Raw genomic sequence first — 23,943 nt, 5'->3', positions numbered from 1 at the left:
AAATGAAGATTTTATATCTCAGTGTGTTAGCAACTTGTGCGTGGACGTCCGAGTCACTCATACGGTATGATACACAGCAGATATGTTTTTAATAACATTTCTAGTTCATTTATAAAACATGTGCATTATTAACTGCATTAGTAATGTGTGGTTTGCAACTGAACATTACCTAAATTATGCAGTAATTCTATATGAATTATGTAGAAATAAAAATAGATTGCTGGAGATCTGTATAAAAGTATACTGCTTAAAACATTATTACTTGTTCATACTTAGTGAAGGCTTGATAAAGGTCCTAGAGGCACTGAGAAGATCCTTATGTCCTGTACCTTTTTTGTTGATTTTGCTATCCAGTATTCCCCTCACAAAGTTTAAGTCCTTGAGGCAATCTATGTCTGACTCAGAGAGGGATTTCAGTAATCTATTCCATGATTCCTACTCCGACACCTTTGACGACGATGACGCCAGTGGGCCCAGCAAAGTGGCTCTGAGGAACTATGTTGATGTAAGGGTCTGCCCGCCTTATGCACAGTATAAGTCATATAAAAGTCCTATTTCATTTGCACAGTAAGGGGCCTTATGCACAGTAACTCAAGTCATACTTCGCCCATTATGCATTAATCATTGTGCATTGGTTTTGATATATCTTCTTCATCGTTGATGTGATTGTGTCTCCAGGCTCAGTTCTATGGAGAGATTAGTCTAGGAACCCCACCTCAAATGTTCAGGGTGACCTTTGACACTGGATCCAACGATCTCTGGGTGCCCTCTTCCAAGTGCTCCGTCGCTGACATCACATGCTGTAAGTCTCATCATGCATTGTGCACATGGGTAGCATTTTCTCAGACTATTCCCTGTAGCATATACACTGAATGTACAATTCTTTTTTACTCTAGGAATATCATGTATATTATATGATACTGCAATTTAATGTTAGCACAGTCAGAGTCTAGGAAAGTAAAAGGCATATGGAAATATACACTGAGTGTACAAAAAATTAAGAACACTGCTATTTCCATGACATAGACTGACCAGGTAAATCCAGGTGAAAGCTATGATCCCTTATTGATGTCACCTATTAAGTCCACTTCAGTCAGTCTAGATGAAGGGGAGGAGACAAGGTAAAGAAGGATTTTTAAGCATTGAGACAATTCAAATATGGGTTGTGTATGTGTGCTATTCAGAGGGTGAATGGGCAAGACAAAATATTTAAGTGCCTTTGAACGGGTCATGGTAGTAGGTGCCAGGCGCACCGGTTTGAGTGTGTCAATAACTGCAACGCTGCTGGGTTTTTCACACTCAACATTTCCTGTATGTATCAAGAATGGTCCACCACCCAAAGGACATCCAGCCAACTTGACACAACTGTGGGCATTGGAGTCAACATGGGCCAGCATCCCTGGGGAACGCTTTCGACACCTTCTAGAGTCCATGCCCCGATGAATTGAGGCTGTTCTGAGGGCAAAAGGGGGTGCAACTCAATATTAGGAAGGTGTTTCTAATGTTTTGCACACTCAGTGTATATTTGGAGTAAATGGATATAAGGTTTAAAAAGAAAGAGAGACCAAACCCAAGGGCGATTTAATGTCTGAGTGACATTTATGTCAATATTAGGAATAAACATTGTGAATTGTGACTTAATGTCTTAGCTAGTTGTTTGTTCAGAAAATACAATTTCAAACTGATGATGTACAGTGGCTTGCGAAAGTATTCACCCCCCTTGGCATTTTTCCTATTTTGTTGCCTTACAACCTGGAATTAAAATTGATTTTTTGGGGGTTTGTATCATTTGATTTACACAACATGCCTACCACTTTGAAGATGCAAAATATGTTTTATTGTGAAACAAACAAGAAATAAGACAAAAAAACAGAAAACTTGAGCGTGCATAACTATTCACCCCCCCAAAGTCAATACTTTGTAGAGCCACCTATTGCAGCAATTACAGCTGCAAGTCTCTTGGGGTATGTCTCTATAAGCTTGGCACATCTAGCCACTGGGATATTTGCCCATTCTTCAAGGCAAAACTGCTCCAGCTCCTTGAAGTTGGATGGGTTCCGCTGGTGTACAGCAATCTTTAAGTCATACCACAGATTCTCAATTGCATTGAGGTCTGGGCTTTGACTAGGCCATTCCAAGACATTTAAATGTTTCCCCTTAAACCACTCAAGTGTTGCTTAAGCAGTATGCTTAGGGTCATTGTACTGCTGGAAGGTGAACCTCCGTCCCAGTTTCAAATCTCTGGAAGACTGAAACAGGTTTCCCTCAAGAATTTCCCTGTATTTAGCGTCATCCATCATTCCTTCAATTCTGACCAGTTTCCCAGTCCCTGCCAATGAAAAACATCCCCACAGCATGATGCTGCCACCACCATGATTCACTGTGGGGATGTTGTTCTCGGGGTGATGAGAGGTGTTGGGTTTGCGCCAGACATAGCATTTTCCTTGATGGTCAAAAAGCTCAATTTTAGTCTCATCTGACCAGAGTACCTTCTTCCATATGTTTGGGAGTCTCCCACATGCCTTTTGGCGAACACCAAACATGTTTGCTTATTTTTTTCTTTAAGCAATGGCTTTTTTCTAACCACTCTTCCGTAAAGCCCAGCTCTGTGGAGTGTACAACTTAAAGTGGTCCTATGGACATATACTCCAATCTCCACTGTGGAGCTTTGTAGCTCCTTCAGTGTTATCTTTGGTCTCTTTGTTGCCTCTCTGATTAATGACAACTTTGTCCCTGAACTGTTTGGAGAGCCGCTTGCTTGGTGGTTCCCCTTGCTTAGTGGTGTTGCAGACTCTGGGGCCTTTCAGAACAGGTGTATATATACTGAGATCATGTGACAGATCATGTGACACTTAGATTGCACATAGGTGGACTTTATTTAACTAATTATGTGACTTCTGAAGGTAATTGGTTGCACCAGATCTTATTTAGGGGCTTCATAGCAAAGGGGGTGAATACATATGCACGCACCACTTTGCCATTACTTATTTTATAGAATTTCTTTGAAACAAGTTATTTTTTTCATTCCACTTCACCAATTTGGACTATTTTGTGTATGTCCATTACATGAAATCCAAATAAAAATCCATTTAAATTACAGGTTGTAATGCAACAAAATAGGAAAAACGGCAAGGGGGATGAATACTTTTGCAAGGCACCGTCTGTTTAACGTTGTATTGCAGTGATTCACAGGAAATACAATGATACCAAGTCCAGCACATATGTCAAGGGTGGAAAATACTTTTCAATGCATTATGGACTGGGAAGTGTAACCGGGTATCTCAGCCAGGATACATGCACAGTAAGTTTGGAAAGGAGGAGAAATGAACTGTTGTCACTGACAGATGATATAGTTTTAAATCGTCTTCTTTGCTCTTCTGTCAGATTGGAAGTGTATCCGTAAAAGATCAGGTGTTTGGTGAGGCCGTCAAGATATATGGAGCGAACTTCGTTGGTGCTAGGTTCGATGGAGTTCTGGGTATGTCTTACCCAACGGATGATGCCATGAGCCCTGTCTTTGACAACATAATGAGAGAGAAGTTGTTGGCGGAGAATGTTTTCTCCTTCTACCTCAACCACAGGTGAGTGGCGATAGTGAAGTGGAACACAGATCATTATTGTATTTTATACCTATTTATCCAGAAAGTCCCATTGAGCAGAATAACTGTAAGTTAACATGGCAGTTTTAGAAATCTACTTGTACCACTGGAAATGTACTGTAGATGCTGTCTTCTGATGGGCACTACTGTTCTGTGACAGGATCTCCTCCAACCAGCCAGGGGGACAGCTAGTGCTGGGAGGGACTGACCCTGCATACTACACTGGGGACTTCCACTATGTCAACGTCACCACAAAGGACCTCTGGAACATCCACATGGACGGGTTAGTGCTGCTAGCCAGTGTTTTTTTTTATTTTAAAGTAACTGTCCAGTGTTTCCAGATTTCTATGAAATATGACCTATAATTAATTACAATATGTGTGAAAACATTTTTGTCCCCAAAAATTGTAATTAAGTATATTTAAAATAAACTTTTCTGTTTTGGAAGGGTATCGGCATATCCCAACAACAGAATGGTGTTGGTGTATACCGGTCTGTTGTGTTCAGTAATATGGTGTCGTAGCTCAGTTGAGTATTGAATACTGTTGCTTTAAGAATGTATCAGTCATATTGTCCATGCACAGAGGTGTGAGGTTTGGATAGGTGAGTTTGTACGAGATGTTAACATGTTGATCTGAAGTAAAGATGTTCAGTTTAATTGCACAAAAAGCCTCAGTGCATTTGGCGAGGAGGATGGCCGAGTTTAGCTTACCTCCACAATCTCCATCGGTCTTGGGAGATCCACCTGTTCCATGGAATCGCTGGTTTCAATCCTTTTTTTTTAAATTTAACTAGGCAAGTCAGTTAAGAACAAATTCTTATTTACAATGACGGCCTACACCGGCCAAACCCGGACGACACTGGGCGCCGCCCTATGGGACCCCGAATCACGGCCGGTTGTGATACAGCCTGGAATCGAACCAGGGGGTCTGTAGTGACGCCTCAAGCACTGAGATGCAGTGCCTTAGACCGCTGCACCACTCGGGAGCCCAGATGTATATGGTAGTTATCAATCTGCATGGAGCTGCACAAACGGGCGATTCTACTCCACTGTCTCGGTGCTGAGGGACAATATGTCATCTCCACTCTAAAGCCAGTAGATAACAAGTTTACATCGGCGGTCCAAGCTCTCTTGGAACACTACAGTGGCTCACGTAGTGTGATCATGCATAGTTTTCTCTTTAGACAATGAGCCCAACTGCTGGGTGAGTCCGTAGCACAGTTTGTCTCCTCCTTGAGAGAGCTAGTGGGACCACTCGAAAACGAATTTGTACGTGATCAGTTCATTGAAAAATCGTCATGTGCTCCACTGAGGGAGAAATTGTTGTTAGAGACCGAAGAGCTGACACTGGAGAAAGCACTGGAAAACAAATGGAAGTTGCTCTCGCTGACCTACATAAACTACAGAGCGCATCTCAGTGGGCGGGGCTTCACACACTGGCTGAGGCACCAGTGCAAAATGAGCAGGAAACCACTGTGGGGCTTCATTGTTCTAATTGTGGCTCCAGTGGGCATGCTACAAGAGCATCTCCATGTCCAGCAAAAGGGCAACGCTGCAAGAACTGCAACAAATACAATCCTTTTGCCCATTGTTGTCGTTCAGCAGCGGCAGGACAGCATCGAGCAGATGCAGGTCAAAGTTCACCAGTCTCCATTAACTCTGTACATGATGACTCAGTTGCGGCCAAGCAATGTGACTGCTACATTGAGGGTGTTAAAACCTCACTGGTGATTGACACTGGAGAAAAAGTGTCACTTTTGAACAAAGCCACTTATGACTCATTCTTCTCACATGTGCCACTGCAGAGACCAGCAGTATCCCTCTACAGCTACAACCACACACCGATCTCAATCATTGGGACTGTCTCACTGTCAGTCTGTTACAACAACAAAACCACACCGGCCACCCAGTTCTACGTTGCAACAGATGGCGCTAACATCCTCAGACTGGACTTATTTCATGCCCTAGGGTTCAAGTTGTCAGATTCAACTGGTGCACGTGTGCAGCACTTTCCTACACCAGTGCCTACGGAGTACTCACAACTTTCTGAGGTGCTAGTTCACCTCATCGGCCTACAGTCAACAAAGAGGTCAAGCCAGTAATCTAGCCATTGCGGAGGGTTCCGCTGACCCTTCGGAAGCCCATTGACAACGGACTTGACAACCTCCTTGACACCTCACCATGGGTCTCAAACCTGGTCATTGCACTCAAGAAAAATAGCGATCTTCAAATTTGCATGGACCTCAGGGCCGTGAACAAAGCGATTATCTCCGACAAGGACCCGCTACCAACCGCTGAGGAGCTCACAACCCATTTTTATGGGTCCACGTTATTCAGTAAATTAGACCTGAGGCAGGGATCCCTCCAGGTTCCCCTGGCACATGACAGGGGGCTGTTCAGGTACAAACGCATGCCATTCTGACTCAGCTCCACGCCCAGCTGATTCCAGAAGATTATGACTCTTCTCCTGGCAGGCATCCCTGGAGTGTAAATCTGTTTGGATGACATTGTGGTACACTGTGCATCACAGACAGAGCACAATTCTCACTTGCAGCAGGTGTTTTGTCAGCTCTTCGAGATCGGGGCCAGACTCAACACAGAAAAGTGTGTGTTCGGGGTGTCAGACGTTGAGTTCCTTGGATACATCACCCCCATCCTGTCCCATAGTGGTCCTCTGTAGCTCAGCTGGTAGAGCATGGCGCTTGTAACGCCAAGGTAGTGGGTTCGATCCCCGGGACCACCCATACACAAAAATGTATGCACGCATGACTGTAAGTCGCTTTGGATAAAAGCGTCTGCTAAATGGCATATTATTATTATTATTCTCACCTTACCTGAGCCTCAGTCCGCAGCACAGCTGGCATCATTCCTCGGCAAGGCAACATACTACTTACAGTTTCTTCCAAGCTACGCTGTGACGTTCAGTTTAATTGCACAACAAGCCTCCATTCATTTGTAACATGGTCATTAAAAATATTCATGCGAGTAGTCCGCTGATTGGCCAGCTCATCCTCCATGAGGAAATAGCAAGCATTTGAGGAAATAGCAAGCATTTTTTTAAACGGTCTGTTTGAGAGACAAGTTTGAGGTGGGGTTTTTGAAGTGTTTTCTTTCTCCAATTTATGCTTTGGCCACAAATACAAGTATAGGATGAGTCAACAACATTATCTGGCTATGAGTTAACAGAATATTAACTTTTAAAAGCTAGATTTTCATGGGACAGTCATTAGGGTGTACACCCACTCTGCCCAGAGTGGGTGAAAACGTGCATTGGTGATGACATTTCACTTCCTTATGTTATAAAATACATTTTACAGAGACAAATATGATTCTTCATGTTCTGAATCGTTCAGTGGGATCTATCTCTAACATATCGTTAACATTATATACAAAAAGTCCAATTTCGGAACTGCATACATCCGATAAAATGCACCGAGCTCTGTCGCCGAAACCTTTGAGTATTTTACATTTTGAGAATGTACAAGTTGTTTCTGCTAAATTAGCATGGCACGAGCTGAAATAAACTAAAAGGCTTTGAAAATAAAAAAGCTTGCAGTACGCTCAATGCTAATTTCCCGATTTTTGACCCCGCTTTTACTCCAATAGAAATTCAACGGATTATGATAGAGATATGAGGTTTGGACCATTGGTTTTGTTAGAGAGTTATTTACACAATTTACATATTATTTTAGCCATTGGTCAGAAGATGCGTTTTTGATTGGACACATGTTAAGTGTTGGTCCCATGTTTCATGAGCTGAAATAAAAGATCCCCTGAGGATCTGAGGAGTATTTCTGTCTGTAATAAAGCCCTTTTGTGTGGAGAAACGTATTCTGATTGGCTGGGCCTGACTCCCCAGTGAGTGGGCCTATGCCCTCCCAGGCCCACCCATGGCTGGGCTCCTGCCCAGTCATGTGACATCCATAGATTAAGGCCTAATTAATATATATCAATTGACTGATTTCCTTGTCTGAACTGTAACTCGTTGAATCGTTGAAATTGTTGCGTTAATAATTTTGTTCAGTATATTTCTCTAACTAAATATTTGGGTGTCTTTGGCAGTTTGAACGTTGGGGAGGATGTCAAGCTGTGTAAAGGTGGCTGTGAGGCCGTAGTGGACACTGGCACCTCCCTGATCCTAGGTCCTTATGATGAGATCAGTGCTCTGCAGAAGGCTGTCGGAGCTGTGTCCTGGAACCGTGGAAAGGTAGAACATGACAGATGACAGAGACTAGAATCTCCTATTACTCTCTATCTCTTCTCTCTATCTCCCTAATCCTTTTGAAAATGCATACCAACCGACGAGTATATCGTCCTGGTATCTACCAAACCCAAGGGAGTAAAAATAATTGTAATCATGATGCTAAATAGGTCCTCGAATAGCCATTTCACAACTCTCTAGCGATTCTATTGACATTGAAGCATGTTAGCTGTGAGAGGGTAGTCTGACTGTTGTTAAACGCTAGCTGTCATTTCCCTGTTGTTTCACAGTACACGGTTGACTGTGAGAAAGTGTCCTCCCTCCCCACCGTCTCCTTCGCTGTCAGTGGAAAGGTCTACCCTCTGACTGGAGAACATTATATTCTCAGGGTAAGTACAGTATATACAGTGGGGAAAAAAAGTATTTAGTCAGCCACCAATTGTGCAAGTTCTCCCACTTAAAAAGATGAGAGAGGCCTGTAATTTTCATCATAGGTACACGTCAACTATGACAGACAAAATGAGAATTTTTTTCTCCAGAAAATCACATTGTAGGATTTTTAATGAATTTATTGGCATATGATGGTGGAAAATAAGTATTTGGTCAATAACAAAAGTTTCTCAATACTTTGTTATATGCCCTTTGTTGGCAATGACACAGGTCAAACGTTTTCTGTAAGTCTTCACAAGGTTTTCACACACTGTTGCTGGTATTTTGGCCCATTCCTCCATGCAGATCTCCTCTAGAGCAGTGATGTTTTGGGGCTGTCGCTGGGCAACACAGACTTTCAACTCCCTCCAAAGATTTTCTATGGGGTTGAGATCTGGAGACTGGCTAGGCCACTCCAGGACCTTGAAATGCTTCTTACGAAGCCACTCCTTCGTTGCCCTGGCGGTGTGTTTGGGATCATTGTCATGCTGAAAGACCCAGCCACGTTTCATCTTCAATGCCCTTGCTGATGGAAGGAGGGTTTCACTCAAAATCTCACGATACATGGCCCCATTCATTCTTTCCTTTACACGGATCAGTCGTCCTGGTCCCTTTGCAGAAAAACAGCCCCAAAGCATGATGTTTCCAACCCCATGCTTCACAGTAGGTATGGTGTTCTTTGGATGCAACTTAGCATTCTTTGTCCTCCAAACATGACGAGTTGAGTTTTTACCAAAAAGTTATATTTTGGTTTCATCTGACCATATGACATTCTCCCAATCCTCTTCTGGATCATCCAAATGCACTTCAGACGGGCCTGGACATGTACTGGCTTAAGCAGGGGGACACGTCTCGCACTGCAGGATTTGAGTCCCTGGCGGCGTAGTGTGTTACTGATGGTTGGCTTTGTTACTTTGGTCCCAGCTCTCTGCAGGTCATTCACTAGGTCCCCCCGTGTGGTTCTGGGATTTTTGCTCACCGTTCTTGTGATCATTTTGACCCCACGGGGTGAGATCTTGCGTGGAGCCCCAGATCGAGGGAGATTATCAGTGGTCTTGTATGTCTTCCATTTCCTAATAATTGCTCCCACAGTTGATTTCTTCAAACCAAGCTGCTTACCTATTGCAGATTCAGTCTTCCCAGCCTGGTGCAGGTCTACAATTTTGTTTTTGGTGTCCTTTGACAGCTCTTTGGTCTTGGCCATTGTAAAGTTTGGAGTGTGACTGTTTGAGGTTGTGGACAGGTGTCTTTTATACTGATAACAAGTTCAAACAGGTGCCATTAATACAGGTAACGAGTGGAGGACAGAGGAGCCTCTTAAAGAAGAAGTTACAGGTCTGTGAGAGCCAGAAATCTTGCTTGTTTGTAGGTGACCAAATACTTATTTTCCACCATAATTTGCAAATAAATTCATTAAAAATCCTACAATGTGATTTTCTGGATTTTTTTTTCTCAATTTGTCTGTCATAGTTGACGTGTACCTATGATGAAAATTACAGGCCTCTCTCATCTTTTTAAGTGGGAGAACTTGCACAATTGGTGGCTGACTAAATACTTTTTTCCCCCACTGTATAGTATATCAGGCAGTTTGTAGAGAAAACGAAATGCACTATATGGTACTGTAATGTTAGCACAGTCAGAGTCTAGGAAAGTAAAAGGCATATGGAAATATAAAGTGGAATAATTTAGCATCATTATAGAATAGAAACCTTGTTAGCATATCAGTAGATGTCACTGGTGCTCCTTCTTACCTTCTTAACTGTGTGTGTGTGTGTGTGTGTGTGTGTGTGTGTGTGTGTGCGGGCGTGCGCACGTGCATGAACAGTGGACTAGTAAGGGCAAGAAAGTCTGCCTTTTAGGATTTTTCGCCACAGGCTTCCCTGGCTGGACTCTGGGAGATGTCTTCATTGGAGCTTACTACACAGTCTTTGACCGGGACAACGATAGGGTGGGATTTGCCAAAGCAATATAAGGGAAAGAGAAAGGGGATACCTAGTCAGTTGCACAACTGAATACATTCAACCGAAATTTGTCTTCTGCATCCGCGTTTAACCCAACCCCTCTAGATAGCCCTGCCCAGTGAAAATAATGTTGAAAAAGAGAGTAATGCTAAAACACTTAAATTAGCTGCTGAGATTTATTGTGCTTTCATAGATTTAAAATTCTTATTTTAGAATAACAAACTTTGTACAATTATATTTGGCCTGAAAATGAGGCATGCAGACAATTAACTTCTCTCACACTGGTAACATTTGTATCATAAATAATTTTCACAGCATTCAAAGTTTAGTTTGTTTTATGAGTAAGTGGGTGCATTTTCCTGTGTTAATTTCCCTGGTTAATCTCCCTATTTAAACATGACCTCTATTTTACATATTTGTGTGTAAATAGATGAATGAATCAAATAAATACTTAACTCCCAGTTATTTGGCCATTGTGTGTGCGTGGTGTTCTTTCAGAGTAATTGCAGCTGATTGGGTGTAGTTATGATGTTGCACCAACGGCGATGTTTATCAGGATTTGTTATGGTTTTGCTGTTGCCATGAGGAAATGAATGTGGTTTCCTTTGACCTTGAATCACTTCAGCACATCCCCATCTATATGGACTCTCATTAGCCCAGCGTGCCCTCTACATGCTTTTCTTCCTGGGTACATTTATACATGTGTATTATTAAACTTTGGAATTCAGATTTGGAATTTGACATTAGGTATTAAGATAATAGTGATATTACTGATATATGAATGAGTGTTGGGTCATTAGACACAACATTGTTATGGCAATCCGACACAATTACTGCAGTGACAAATAACATTTAAAAAATGTATTCAGTCCCTGCAATGGGTTGGTTTGAGAAGTGGACTTGTTCTCCCCCTGGTACAGTGAGGGAAAAAAGTATTTGATCCCCTGCTGATTTTGTACGTTTGCCCACTGACAAAGAAATGTCTATAAAGTCTATAATTTTAATGGTAGGTTCATTTGAACAGTGAGTGACAGAATAACAACAACAAAATCCAGAAAAACGTATGTCAACATTTTTATAAATTGATTTGCATTTTAATGAGGGAAATAAGTATTTGACCCCCTCTCAATCAGAAAGATTTCTGGCTCCCAGGTGTCTTTTATACAGGTAACGAGCTGAGATTAGGAGCACACTCTTAAAGGAAGTGCTCCTAATCTCAGTTTGTTACCTGTATAAAAGACACCTGTCCACAGAAGCAATCAATCAATCAGATTCCAAACTCTCCACCATGGCCAAGACCAAAGAGCTCTCCAAGGATGTCAGGGACAAGATTGTAGACCTACACAAGGCTGGAATGGGCTACAAGACCATCACCAAGCAGCTTGGTGAGAAGGTGACAACAGTTGGTGCGATTATTCGCAAATGGAAAAAACACAAAATAACTGTCAATGTCCCTCGGCCTGGGGCTCCATGCAAGATCTCACCTCGTGGAATTGCAATGATCATGAGAACGGTGAAGAATCAGCCCAGAACTACATGGGAGGATCTTGTCAATGATCTCAAGGCAGCTGGGACCATAGTCACCAAGAAAACAATTGGTAACACACTACGCCTTGAAGGACTGAAATCCTGCAGCGCCCGCAAGGTCCCCCTGCTCAAGAAAGCACATATACAGGCCCGTCTGAAGCTTGCCAATGAACATCTGAATGATTCAGAGGAGAACTGGGTGAAAGTGTTGTGGTCAGATGAGACCAAAATCGAGCTCTTTGGCATCAACTCAACTCGCCGTGTTTGGAGGAGGAGGAATGCTGCCTATGACCCCAAGAACACCATCCCCACCGTCAAACATGGAGGTGGAAACATTATGCTTTGGGGGTGTTTTTCTGTTAAGGGGACAGGACAACTTCACCGCATCAAAGGGACGATGGACGGCGCCATTTACCGTCAAATCTTGGGTGAGAACCTCCTTCCCTCAGCCAGGGCATTGAAAATGGGTCGTGGATGGGTATTCCAGCATCACAATGACCCAAAACACACGGCCAAGGCAACAAAGGAGTGGCTCAAGAAGAAGCACATTAAGGTCCTAGATGCCTAGCCAGTCTCCAGACCTTAATCCCATAGAACATCTGTGGAGGGAGCTGAGGGTTCGAGTTGCCAAAGGTCAGCCTTGAAACCTTAATGACTTGGAGAAGATCTGCAAAGAGGAGTGGGACAAAATCCCTCCTGAGATGTGTGCAAACCTGGTGGCCAACTACAAGAAACGTCTGACCTCTGTGATTGCCAACAAGGGTTTTGCCACCAAGTACTAAGTCATATTTTGCAGAGAGGTCAAATACTTATTTCCCTCATTAAAATGCAAATCAATTTATAACATTTTTGACATGCGTTTTTCAGGATTTTTTTTTTGTTATTCTGTCTCTCACTGTTCAAATAAACCTACCATTAAAAAAAATTATAGACTGATCATGTCTTTGTCAGTGGGCAAACATACAAAATCAGCAGGGGATCAAATACTTTTTTCCCTCACTGTATGTCATGGGTTAGTCATTCTCACAAATATAGAACATCTATGATTATTGTACATGGATTATTATTTAATTAGGGTACAAAGTGCACTTGTTTGCGTCAGTCTATTGCTCTTTACAGCCCCTGCCTGCTGGTAACGAGGGCCTTATCATAAACAAGCAACAAACAATGGAGGACTTGTTGCTATCAGTATCTGTCCTGCCACATTTTTACATTCAGGTGTCTGTATTATCAAACTCATGTGAGACATGTGAGACATGATCATTCGATATTTGGTTTGTCAAATCATACTTGAGTTCTTTATTATTACATAAATTATTTTATTTTTAACATCCATTATTTACAAAGATACAAAAAAGTTCAACCTTAAGTTCAAACCATGAATGATCTTACCCGAACAATGGCAAAACGAAATTAGTAAGTATTGCACTTAATGTTATTTTTTTCTGTTTGTTTTTGTGTATGATAACACATTGTCTAATAGTACTGTATTAAGCAATAAAGTGAGTTACTGATTAGTGAACGGCAGAGTTTCGGTAAGCAACAAGGAAGTATGACTCCGATGTGTGCCAGGGTCAAAGCTCCACATGATTGATAATGGCTTCTACTGTAATGTTTCCAGGATTGATGAGAAAGCAGCAGAGGTTCTAGCATGTTGTCCAATAAAATAGTAGTCTTAAACCCCATTCCTGTGGTCAAATGACCAAATCGCCCTCTAACGGCATCATGGGTGGAATGTTATTCATTTGTTTCATAAAAAACCTGCTGAAAATCCAGTGTTTCTATGTCAAACGGTTTTGTTATATTTCAATCTTCTGTGATGTATATAAAGTGTAATATTGGGATGCAAACTCAACATTGAATACATTTCATCTGTATATCTGACATGGTACAGGTGTCTTGTTTTCTTCAGTCCATAACCATGTGTGTGAGGTGTACACTTTTGTTTCAAAGTAGATTTGTTTAAGACTACCAAGAAACACTCTGTATGACCCTGATTTAGCCCAATGCAGTAAAAAGTTAATGTGATGCTTCAGACAGGTGGGATCCTAATGCAGAAAATAGCATTTCTTTCTTTCACATGCAGTACTTCAGGTGCCTCGTTTATAAATGTTGCGTACGTACAAAATATACCCCAAAACATGTGTGCACTAGAGTTTCCTAGTTCTGACTAGCACGTGAGCGCGGCAAAGTATTTTGTGCAAATGGGGGCTATTATGACACGTTTATTCATAAAAAGATAATAACAAGATGCAGCCATTTGCTGTTAGTGACAAGAGTGAAAATCTGTGTTTTATTCATAGGAATCTATTCCACAGTAAATAGTCCAGTAGTTTATAAGTAAAATGATACAGCCCACAGTTCTATGCAAAATACTAATTGTTGTTCAATATTTTGTTTATCAATAGATTATTGTGTTTCTATCTCCTGCCTTGGTATAGGCTCTGAGATTCAATAGGCTATGATGTCACGCTCCCATCGCACAGCAATACGGTAGCCTATACCCATACTGTCAAAGTAAAATTGTTCCGAATATAAATTACAATCAATCAAGTGTTTGGCATAGGCAGCATGCATGTTCTGTTTGAAAAAGTCACTTTAAAAGACTAAAACATTCTGCCCACACCTCTACAGAAATGTGATCAAATTTGCCATTGCTCTTTCTTTCAGAAACCTACGTGGCCTAATTCCAATAGTTCCAAATGATACAGAAAATAAAAGGCGTTATTGTCACCATGAAAGGTGAATGGAGGGACATTTTCTGACAGAGTTATAATGCTTGTTCATGTGTGCACAGTTTTACGACAGGTCTGATTTATAGCGGCAAAAATGCGTATGTATGGAATGCGCCAAGTTTATAAATCTCAATATTTTTAGACGTACGTATTCTTTTCAGAAATGGCGCACGCAGATATTTAGTGTGGAAATGAGGCCCCAGGTGTGTAAGATTTAGCTTACTCGGCACAACTGAAAGAGTAAGATAGTCCCCGCAAAAAAATGAAAACCCCACCCGCCCAACCAGACAAGGCAAGCTAAATCCACTGCAGGCCTACCCCTCTACTCCTCACAGGTCAGACGTCTGGATTTTTTCATCCTCAAACCTCGCCCCTCGTCCATCATCCAGATCAGCATCAGAGAAGAACACCTTTGGGGTCTGTGGTGACGAGTTGTCATATTCTTCTTCCTCCTCTCTAGACACCTCCTCTTCCTCATCATCATCATCATCGTCGTCACCTTCCCGCTCCCCATTGTCGGGTATGATGACCACTTCCTCCTTGGCGTTTGGGTCGATGTCCTCTTTGAACCAGACTGACTTGTAGCCCTCCTCCATGCGCCTCTCCTTGGTCAGGATGGGCTTCACCTCCTTCTCGCTGTCGGCCTTGTCAGACCCTGCCAGGCTGCTGGTATCAGGCAGGAGGTTGGGGTACATTGGAGCCGAGACCTTTATGACAGTCTCCTCCACAGCTCTGGAGGTCACTCCATTCCCGATGGCCCACTTCCCATCCATCTCCTCTGGGCCTTTGGAGCCCACGCTGCTGGTGTCCCCGTCATTCTGGAAGCCCTCATTGGTGTACTGCACCCCGTCCTTGAGCTCGCCGGGACCTTTCCCAAGCTGTAGACAAGCAATGCACCAGTCAGAACAGACTGTATTTAGGGAGGCAGAGCAAAAATCTTTAACACTAATATAATTTTTTTGCCACTCCAATCGATTACTACACTTCAAAAGGGTTTTTCAGCTGTTCCCATAGGAGAACCCTTTTTGTTTCCAGATATAACCCTTTTAGGTTCCATGTAGAAACCTCTGTGGAAAGGGTTCTACCTGGACCCAAAACGGTTTTTCAAAGGGTTCTCCTATGGGGACAGTCGAATAACCCTTTTAGGTTCAAGATAGCACCTTCTTTTCTAAAAGTGTAGCTTTTAAAAGCTTTGAACTGCTATTTTTTCTAGCAGTGTAGAATTAACTCACAGAGCTACGGAAGATGCTGGCCTCTGACAGCTTCCTCCAATCTGTCTTGCCCTTCTGGATGCGGAAGACGAGCAGGCCGATGAAGACCATAGAGATGACCAGTAACACAGCCATGCTAGCACCCAGGGCAGCCATGTCCCCAGGACCATACCCACCTGGGGCCCCAAGAATCCCCTCTGCAGGGGAGGTTCGAGGTCAAACACAATGTTTAAAACATGCCGCCCCTCACAGAAATAAATACAACACAAGAATGGACATTGGCATCCATCCAACATGTCTACAGGACAGCCATCTTGGTCAGGGAAAACATTATTTTTAGAGACTAATCAAATATGGTAAAATTGTGTATACAATTTTATATATGCATCTCTATAGCCCCCTCCCCCCTAAAAGTAGGAGGATTAGGGAAGGGGTTTATCAGGATGTGCAATAACCACAGGAATGTCCCAAGAAAGACCTCTAGTCCCAAGAAAGACCTGTGAGTATAATTTCAGCAAGCTTGGGTAAGCGCAGGTTTGCAAGCTATGGACATTGGTTTTACAATCAGTGAATGGCTTTTGGGAGGTGTTGACAAGCCAAGCAAAAGCACTGTGTGTGACCTTGTGTAAGAAGCATAGGCAGCAGCAATAGCCATTATCAGTGAGGTTGTGTTTGGAGTCTCCTGGGAGAAAAATACGGGGGATTAGAGGATACCCACATGAAAAAATACTATTGTATACTATGGTATAAATACTGTAGTATTACTATATTTATATACTATATTATTCACTGTAGTATTTTTGTGGACTTTACTGTAATGCATACTGTAGTGTTTTTGCGGATATGGCTGTAGTATCCTGTAGTAATTACTGTAGTGTTTTTGAGGACATGATTGTAGTATACTGTAGTATTTACTGTAGTGTTTTTGCGGACATGATTGTAGTATACTGTAGTAATAACTGTAGTGTTTTTGAGGACATTACTGTGTATTTACTACAGCGTTTTTGTTTTATTATCTTTGACATAGAAGTGGGGGCTTTCTCCTTGAGGAAACCTACTGGACAAATACTAAAAGAGCAAATTTGAACGGATAGTTCAGAGCTTCTGCTCTTTTCTATAAACTGTAGGTAGGTAGGTAGGACTGGAGCCTGATTGGATAGTTCAGACATTCTACTATTTTCTATCGATGTCATCTCATGGGATGAGAGGAGGAGGCAAGGCAGGCAGGGGGGAGTTTATTAGGTGGTCTGTTTATTAGGTACACCCATCTAGTACTGGGTCGGACCCCCTTTGTTTCCAGAACAGCCTGAATTCTTCGGGGCATGGAAACATTACTCAATTGGTATCAAGGGACCTAACATGTGCCAGGAAAACATTCCCCACCCCATAACACCACCAGCCTGTACTGTTGACACTAGGCAAGATGGGGCCATGGACTCATACTGCTTACTCCAAATCCTGATTCTGCCATCAGCATGACGCAACAGGAACCAGGATTCGTCGAACAAGGCAATGTTTTCCACTCTACAGTTGTCCAGTGTTGGTGATCGCATGTCCACTGGAGCCAATTCTTCTTGTTTTTAGCTGATGGAAGTGAAATCCGGTGTGGTCGTCTGCCACAATAGCCCATCCGTGACAAGGACCAACGAGTTGTGCATTCCGAGATGCAGTTCTGCACACCACTGTTGTACTGCGTCGTTATTTGCCTGTTTGTGACCCGCCTGTTAGCTTGCACGATTCTTGCCATTCTCTTTCGACCTCTCATCCACAAGTTGTTTTCGCCCACAGGACTGCCGCTGTCTGGATGTTTTTGGCTTGTTGGACCATTCTCGGTAAACCATAGACACTGTCGTGTGTGAAAAGCCCAGGAAGCTGGCTGAATCTTAGATACTGGAACCGGCACGCCTGGCACCAACGATCATACATTTTTAGTCATTTAGCAGACGCTCTTATCCAGAGCGACTTACAGTTATTTATTATTTTTTATTTTTCATACTGGCTCCCCGTGGGAATCGAACCCACAATCTGAGCTACATCCCTGCCGGCCATTCCCTCCCCTACCCTGGACGACGCTGGGCCAATTGTACGCCGTCCCATGGGTCTCCCGGTCACGGCCGGCTACGACAGAGCCTGGATTCGAACCAGGATCTCTAGTGGCACAGCTAGCACTGTGATGCAGTGCCTTAGACCACTGCGCCACTCGGGAGACATACCATACCACGTTCATACCACGTTCAATGTCGCGTAGGTCACTTGTTTTGCCCATTCCAACGTTTAATCGAACAGTAACTGAATGCCTCGATGCCTGTCTGCCTGCTTTATATAGCAAGCCACAGCAACGTGACTCACTGTCTGTAGGAGTGAACCATTTTCATGAATGGGGTGGTGTACCTAAAAACTGGCCACTGAATGTACGTATATTTAAAGTAATACCTAAAATTCAATAAGTTTTATTTTATTTACATATTTATTTACTTTTGTTAATAAAGGAAAGAAGAGTGCCAACGAGATGAGTTAAAAGTAGTTAGTGGGAGAATAGTTAAAATAGTAGTAGAGTTTAGAACAGTAAAAGTGTAAAGAACTGTTTGTAGATGCCAATAGTCAGTAATGGGAGGGGAGGGGGAGGATACGAACCCGGATTAGGGTAAGGGTTGGGTGTAGGGGATAGGGTATATGTTAATTAGGGTTATGTTGTGTTTATAAGTGAGGTATGTTGATGTTGTGTGAGGTTGAGTTTGTATCAGTCTGGCTTTGACATCTGGAGCATGATTGACAGAGGTGTTTCCATGTAACCTGTAGGGAACACAATATGTTGCCTATACTTGGCATGTAGGTTTCTCACTCATGGGTGGCACAAATTGGGATACGGGAGATAGGAATGGGTGGGGTATAAGCACATTAAATACTGTAGTATTACTATAGTTAAAAACTATAGTGTTTTTGCAGACATTTTCGTGTTTTTGTGTACTTTACATTACTTTATAACTATAGTGTTTTTATGTGGATAATACTGTAGTATTTACTATCGTATTCTCCAATATACTGCTACATTATAAAGTAAGCACTACACATGATCGAGGGATACTACAGTGTGGAGTATAGTATTCTACAGTATACTACCTTTTACTACAGTTTACTAGAGAATCCTACAGTAAATACTATAATATTCTATAGTAAACTGTAGTATTTTTCCATGTGGGTACCTGTTGTGGAGTTGATGGTGGCAGGGGTGGCAGTAGCCATTTCAGTGGTAGCCATTTCAGTGGTGGCCATTTCAGTGGTGACCATTTCAGTAGTGGCCATTTCAGTGGTGGCCATTTCAGTAGTGGCCATGTCAGTGGTAGCCATGTCAGTGGTGGCCATGTCAGTGGTGGCCATGTCAGTGGTGGTTGGGGCCATGGTTGTAATCCCTGGGAGGAGAGCAGTGTCAGCAGCTGTTCAGCATGGACCCCCTCACCATCCCTGTCCCTCACCAGGGTTAGCAATAGCATAGCATGGAGAAAGACATAGTGCGTGCAATAGCACGTGATTTGCGAGTAATTAAGGGAGAGCAGGGAGGGTAATGGGCAACCAGCATTATTTATAACTATGTAAATATATTAGCTACATTTAATGGGTTTTACCTGGCATGATCTCCACCGTGAGAGTTGCTGTAGTTGATTCTGCATTGAATGAGTCGATGGCACGCAACTGAGCAAACAGATAAAAAGTTCAACATTGAAACTCTAAGTACAAGAAGTTTTTTTTTTTATGTCTCACTCAAACACCTACAGTAGACTTTCTTCCAGTTTATTTGGAGGTTGTTGTTTTGTCTTAAAGGGAACAGGATACACTCACCTGCAAGGAAACATGGCCTGGCTCAAGGTTTTGAGCCATGAGGATGAAGCCTTGCGGGGTAATAGAGAAACCACGGCTTTCCTGAACCTCGTATCTCACATCAGGGTTGAAGCCCTGTAGAGAAGGATTGGTTAGCCATACCGTTAGATAGGTGCAATAAGGTCCCTGTAATGGGAAATGTAAGACCACTAAAGATCATATTCAGAGTTAGTGTGATCAATATCAATATCATCTGTAGCATATTTAGTCTCTTTAAAAATGAAATCACAAGATCTGTACTTTAAATGTGCATGTGTGTTCACTGCTACCGCCACAAGGGAATCCGATAGACCTTACATCAGCAAAGTCTTTGTCCTTGGCCTGGACCCTGAGTGGCCTGTTGGAGGCTTTGCTCTCCAGAACCATGCTGTCTATGCCCGCGTCTGCAGAGATGAAGCCCTCGTACTCCGTCTTCTCAAACCGCGGCGGGTTCACACTCTTGGTCACAACAACGATCGTGACCGTTGTGGTCGCGAACTGGTCGCTGTTGGACGTCTGTAAAGCCTGAGAATAAGAACCGAGTCAACATTTTCTATCGCTGATTGTATCTGTGCCGCAAAAACATTCCCATGTGATGTCAACTGCATAATTCTATTAATTGCAATAAGAGGTTATTAACTACACACTCTTAGAAAAAAGGATTCCAAGGGTACCTTTTTGGTTCCAGGTAGAACTCTTTTGGGTTCCATGTAGAACCCTCTGTGGAAAGGGTTCTACAGGGAACCCAAAAGGGTTCCACCTGGAACCAAAAGGGGTTCTTCAAAAGGGTTCTCCTATGGGGACAACCGAAGAACCCTTTTCGATTCTAGATGGCACCTTTTTTTCTAAGCGTGTATAGACTATATGGTTGGCAGAGGTCTATATGGACATTATGGATTTATGAACTATTTCAGATAAACGTTTAATTACCAAAACTGTTAAGGTCAATGGACCCGCTACATCCGCCGCTTTCAACATGGTGATCTCCCCAGTGTTTTGATTGATATCAAATATGCCATTCTCTTAAAAAGAGAAAAAGAGAAATGTGAGAGTCCTGTAAGTAGGGGTATTTTCATTGGAGAAGAAAAGTGTTGTTGGCCAGGCCTATAGGTGAGATATTTGCATTGTGAATGATGGCCGAGTCTGCCAGTATCAATGATCATGATATTTCTGAGAGCCAACATCTGAGAGCATGTACATGTAAAATGTTGAATATTTATGCTGCTTACCAGTTAGAAAACTGTACATTATCGGCACATTTAAGCCTTTGTCACCATCAATGGCACGCACCGGACCTGGCTGCAATGGCAATGCACCAACCTGGGACGTAAATGAGACTTTGCATTACCTACTGTGGCTACTGTTACTACTATTACAATCCAACAATGTCATAGGCTAAGATAAACACATAATGATGGCTAGCCGTACTGAGTAGATTGTGAATATTAGTCAGATGTATTATAAGATTATAACAACGTTGTTGTTTTTTGAGGGGAGATGGATGGACGCACCTCTTGCTCTGTTAGGTTGACTTTTCCTGTATAACCTGAGCTGAGGCAGATTTTGGACAAGCCAACTGTGGTTTCTGTGCAGGGCTGGAACCATGGTGGACGGTTGTCAATGTCCAAGATGTTGACATGGATAGTGGCTGTGGCAGTAAATGAAGGTGGTGTGGGTGTTGGGGTATCCTAAAAAAAACACAACAAAGGACTAGGTGAAGATCAAAAGCTTGGATGCAGTCAGATAGATGATGATTTCAACCAATACAGTTTCTTATTCCACAGCCCCAAACAATCAGTCACTTTTATTACAAGAACTAGAAAAACACAACCAGCACTCACCTGAGCAAATAATGTAAGTGTCACCATTTTCACTGTGTCGTAGTCGAGAACTTGTTGCACTAGTATATTTGGGCTGTTATCTTGCAGTCTAAAACCCGCCTGTTAGAATTTAAAAGGACATTATTTTATTTTAGATAAGTTATGTATGGCTGAGAGGAGCATTTTCTTTTAGTATTCGCTTTCATATTTAGACAGGATGAGGATGGAGACTTACTGTATCTGGCATTAGGCGGTAATAGAGTTGATGATCATCTGCGTCTACTGCTACAAATGCACCGACACTTGTGCCTACAGGTGACAACTGGTCCAAAGAAAATAACACGTATAGTATTAATTACTGTCGCTGTCCTATGAGTAGATGTTTTGTGTTTACAGTAAATGGAATCAGACATTCTACTATGGAACCTTAACAGGATTCTAGAAATATAGCAAAGTACTCATGGCTAGTATAAAAACTGCTAGACTGTTAATCTGCTTGACTGTTTGACTGACTAGTTAAAAACGTGATCCTAACTTCCCTATGACTGATAATGAAGTAAACTAACTAGGAAAGAATGAGAGTCACAAATATGCACTCACCTCATTGACATTGAGAGTGTACTGGCTTTCTGTAAATACTGGCGGGTTGTCATTCACATTCTCAATAAGTACCACTATTGGTAAAGGGAGCTGGAATGAAGATCACATTTGAATTACTGACTCCATAGAAGTAAAATTAGGTTTAACTTACGTTTAACACTGCATGCCATCTGTCATAAATCTAATGATATTTAAGAGTTTTACCTAAAAAAAGGTCACAGTAGATTTAAATATATATTTCCCAAGTCATTTTGCTCTAATGGAATGTTGTCCCTTGAGCACTACAGATATACTGTATCATAGAAATCAAGTGCTATTTGCATGTGAAAATGTCATGGAATGCAGTTTGGAATATTGCTCCATTTACACTTTGATGGTTAACAAAATGTACAGTGGAGGTGTATGTGTATTCCATAAAATGACCATACACAAGTAAATAACAAACGCAGTTATGACTGAATACATCTCAAATCAAAATAATTTTTATTACAATGTTGATCATTGTATAACGGGCATAACTTTTTATTGTAATTGCTTTTTTTAATTATTTATTTATTGGTCCAGATTGCCCATACTGTAGCCACTCACATAATGTATGGATGTTTAAAAGTACAAGAAAGTGCACTTACAACTTGGTCACCTTTTCTGCATTGAAGGTCAACGGTGAAAGACGTGGTAGTCTGTGAAATAAACAAAATTACACATCAACGTCTCATCTGCATTATACAATTGACTATATTCATAATCAACTGCAAGAAAATAAAGGGTTAATTCATGTGGAAAAGGCACCAGCAGAGCCAAGGGAATTACAGTGGGGAAAAAAAGTATTTAGTCAGCCACCAATTGTGCAAGTTCTCCCACTTAAAAAGATGAGAGAGGCCTGTAATTTTCATCATAGGTACACGTCAACTATGACAGACAAATTGAGAAAAAAAAATCAAGAAAATCACATTGTAGGATTTTTAATGAATTTATTTGCAAATTATGGTGGAAAATAAGTATTTGGTCACCTACAAACAAGCAAGATTTCTGGCTCTCACAGACCTGTATCTTCTTCTTTAAGGGGCTCCTCTGTCCTCCACTCGTTACCTGTATTAATGGCACCTGTTTGAACTTGTTATCAGTATAAAAGACACCTGTCCACAACCTCAAACAGTCACACTCCAAACTCCACTATGGCCAAGACCAAAGAGCTGTCAAAGGACACCAGAAACAAAACTGCCCAGGCTGGGAAGACTGAATCTGCAATAGGTAAGCAGCTTGGTTTGAATAAATCAACTGTGGGAGCAATTATTAGGAAATGGAAGACATACCAGACCACTGATAATCTCCCTCGATCTGGGGCTCCACGCAAGATCTCACCCCGTGGGGTCAAAATGATCACAAGAACGGTGAGCAAAAATCCCAGAACCACGCGGGGGTACCTAGTGAATGACCTGCAGAGAGCTGGGACCAAAGTAACAAAGCCTACCATCAGTAACACACTACGCCGCCAGGGACTCAAATCCTGCAGTGCCAGACGTGTCCCCCTGCTTAAGCCAGTACATGTCCAGGCCCGTCTGAAGTTTGCTAGAGTGCATTTGGATGATCCAGAAGAGGATTGGGAGAATGTCATATGGTCAGATGAAACCAAAATATAACTTTTTGGTAAAAACTCAACTCGTCGTGTTTGGAGGACAAAGAATGCTGAGTTGCATCCAAAGAACACCATACCTACTGTGAAGCATGGGGGTGGAAACATCATGCTTTGGGGCTGTTTTTCTGCAAAGGGACCAGGACGACTGATCCGTGTAAAGGAAAGAATGAATGGGGCCATGTATCGTGAGATTTTGAGTGAAAACCTCCTTCCATCAGTAAGGGCATTGAAGATGAAACGTGGCTGGGTCTTTCAGCATGACAATGATCCCAAACACACCGCCTGGGCAACGAAGGAGTGGCTTCGTAAGAAGCATTTCAAGGTCCTGGAGTGGCCTAGCCAGTCTCCAGATCTCAACCCCATAGAAA

At 42.2% G+C, this 23,943-nt stretch overlaps 2 protein-coding genes across 2 annotated transcripts; one reads left to right on the top strand and one right to left on the bottom strand.

The window, feature by feature from the left end:
• Positions 1-391: 391 nt before the first annotated feature.
• Positions 392-13,345, top strand: LOC311148759 (cathepsin D-like; the record flags this gene model as incomplete). The annotated part of the gene is made up of 7 exons (XM_084185725.1): positions 392-505; positions 679-762; positions 3,385-3,581; positions 3,760-3,882; positions 7,663-7,807; positions 8,092-8,190; positions 13,340-13,345. 7 exons carry the CDS (start codon positions 392-394, stop codon positions 13,343-13,345), a joined length of 768 nt encoding a protein of 255 aa, XP_084041851.1.
• Positions 13,346-14,782: 1,437 nt separating this feature from the next.
• Positions 14,783-21,651, bottom strand: cdhr5b (cadherin-related family member 5b; the record flags this gene model as incomplete). The annotated part of the gene is made up of 11 exons (XM_084185724.1): positions 21,575-21,651; positions 21,361-21,459; positions 21,031-21,207; positions 20,749-20,839; positions 20,450-20,541; positions 19,838-20,044; positions 19,502-19,615; positions 19,288-19,354; positions 18,868-19,074; positions 15,686-15,861; positions 14,783-15,331 (listed from the first exon to the last, which is right to left on the bottom strand). The coding sequence occupies exons 1-11, from the start codon at positions 21,584-21,586 to the stop codon at positions 14,783-14,785; spliced, it is 1,791 nt and encodes a 596-aa protein (XP_084041850.1). The 5' UTR covers positions 21,587-21,651.
• Between the last annotated feature and the right edge of the window lie 2,292 nt (positions 21,652-23,943).

Source organism: Coregonus lavaretus, assembly GCF_964263955.1.
Source record: "Coregonus lavaretus genome assembly, chromosome: 21".
NCBI classification, from domain to species: Eukaryota; Metazoa; Chordata; class Actinopteri; order Salmoniformes; family Salmonidae; genus Coregonus; species Coregonus lavaretus.
Note: the sequence above shows the minus strand (reverse complement) of the source record. Positions and strands in the feature narration are given on the sequence as shown.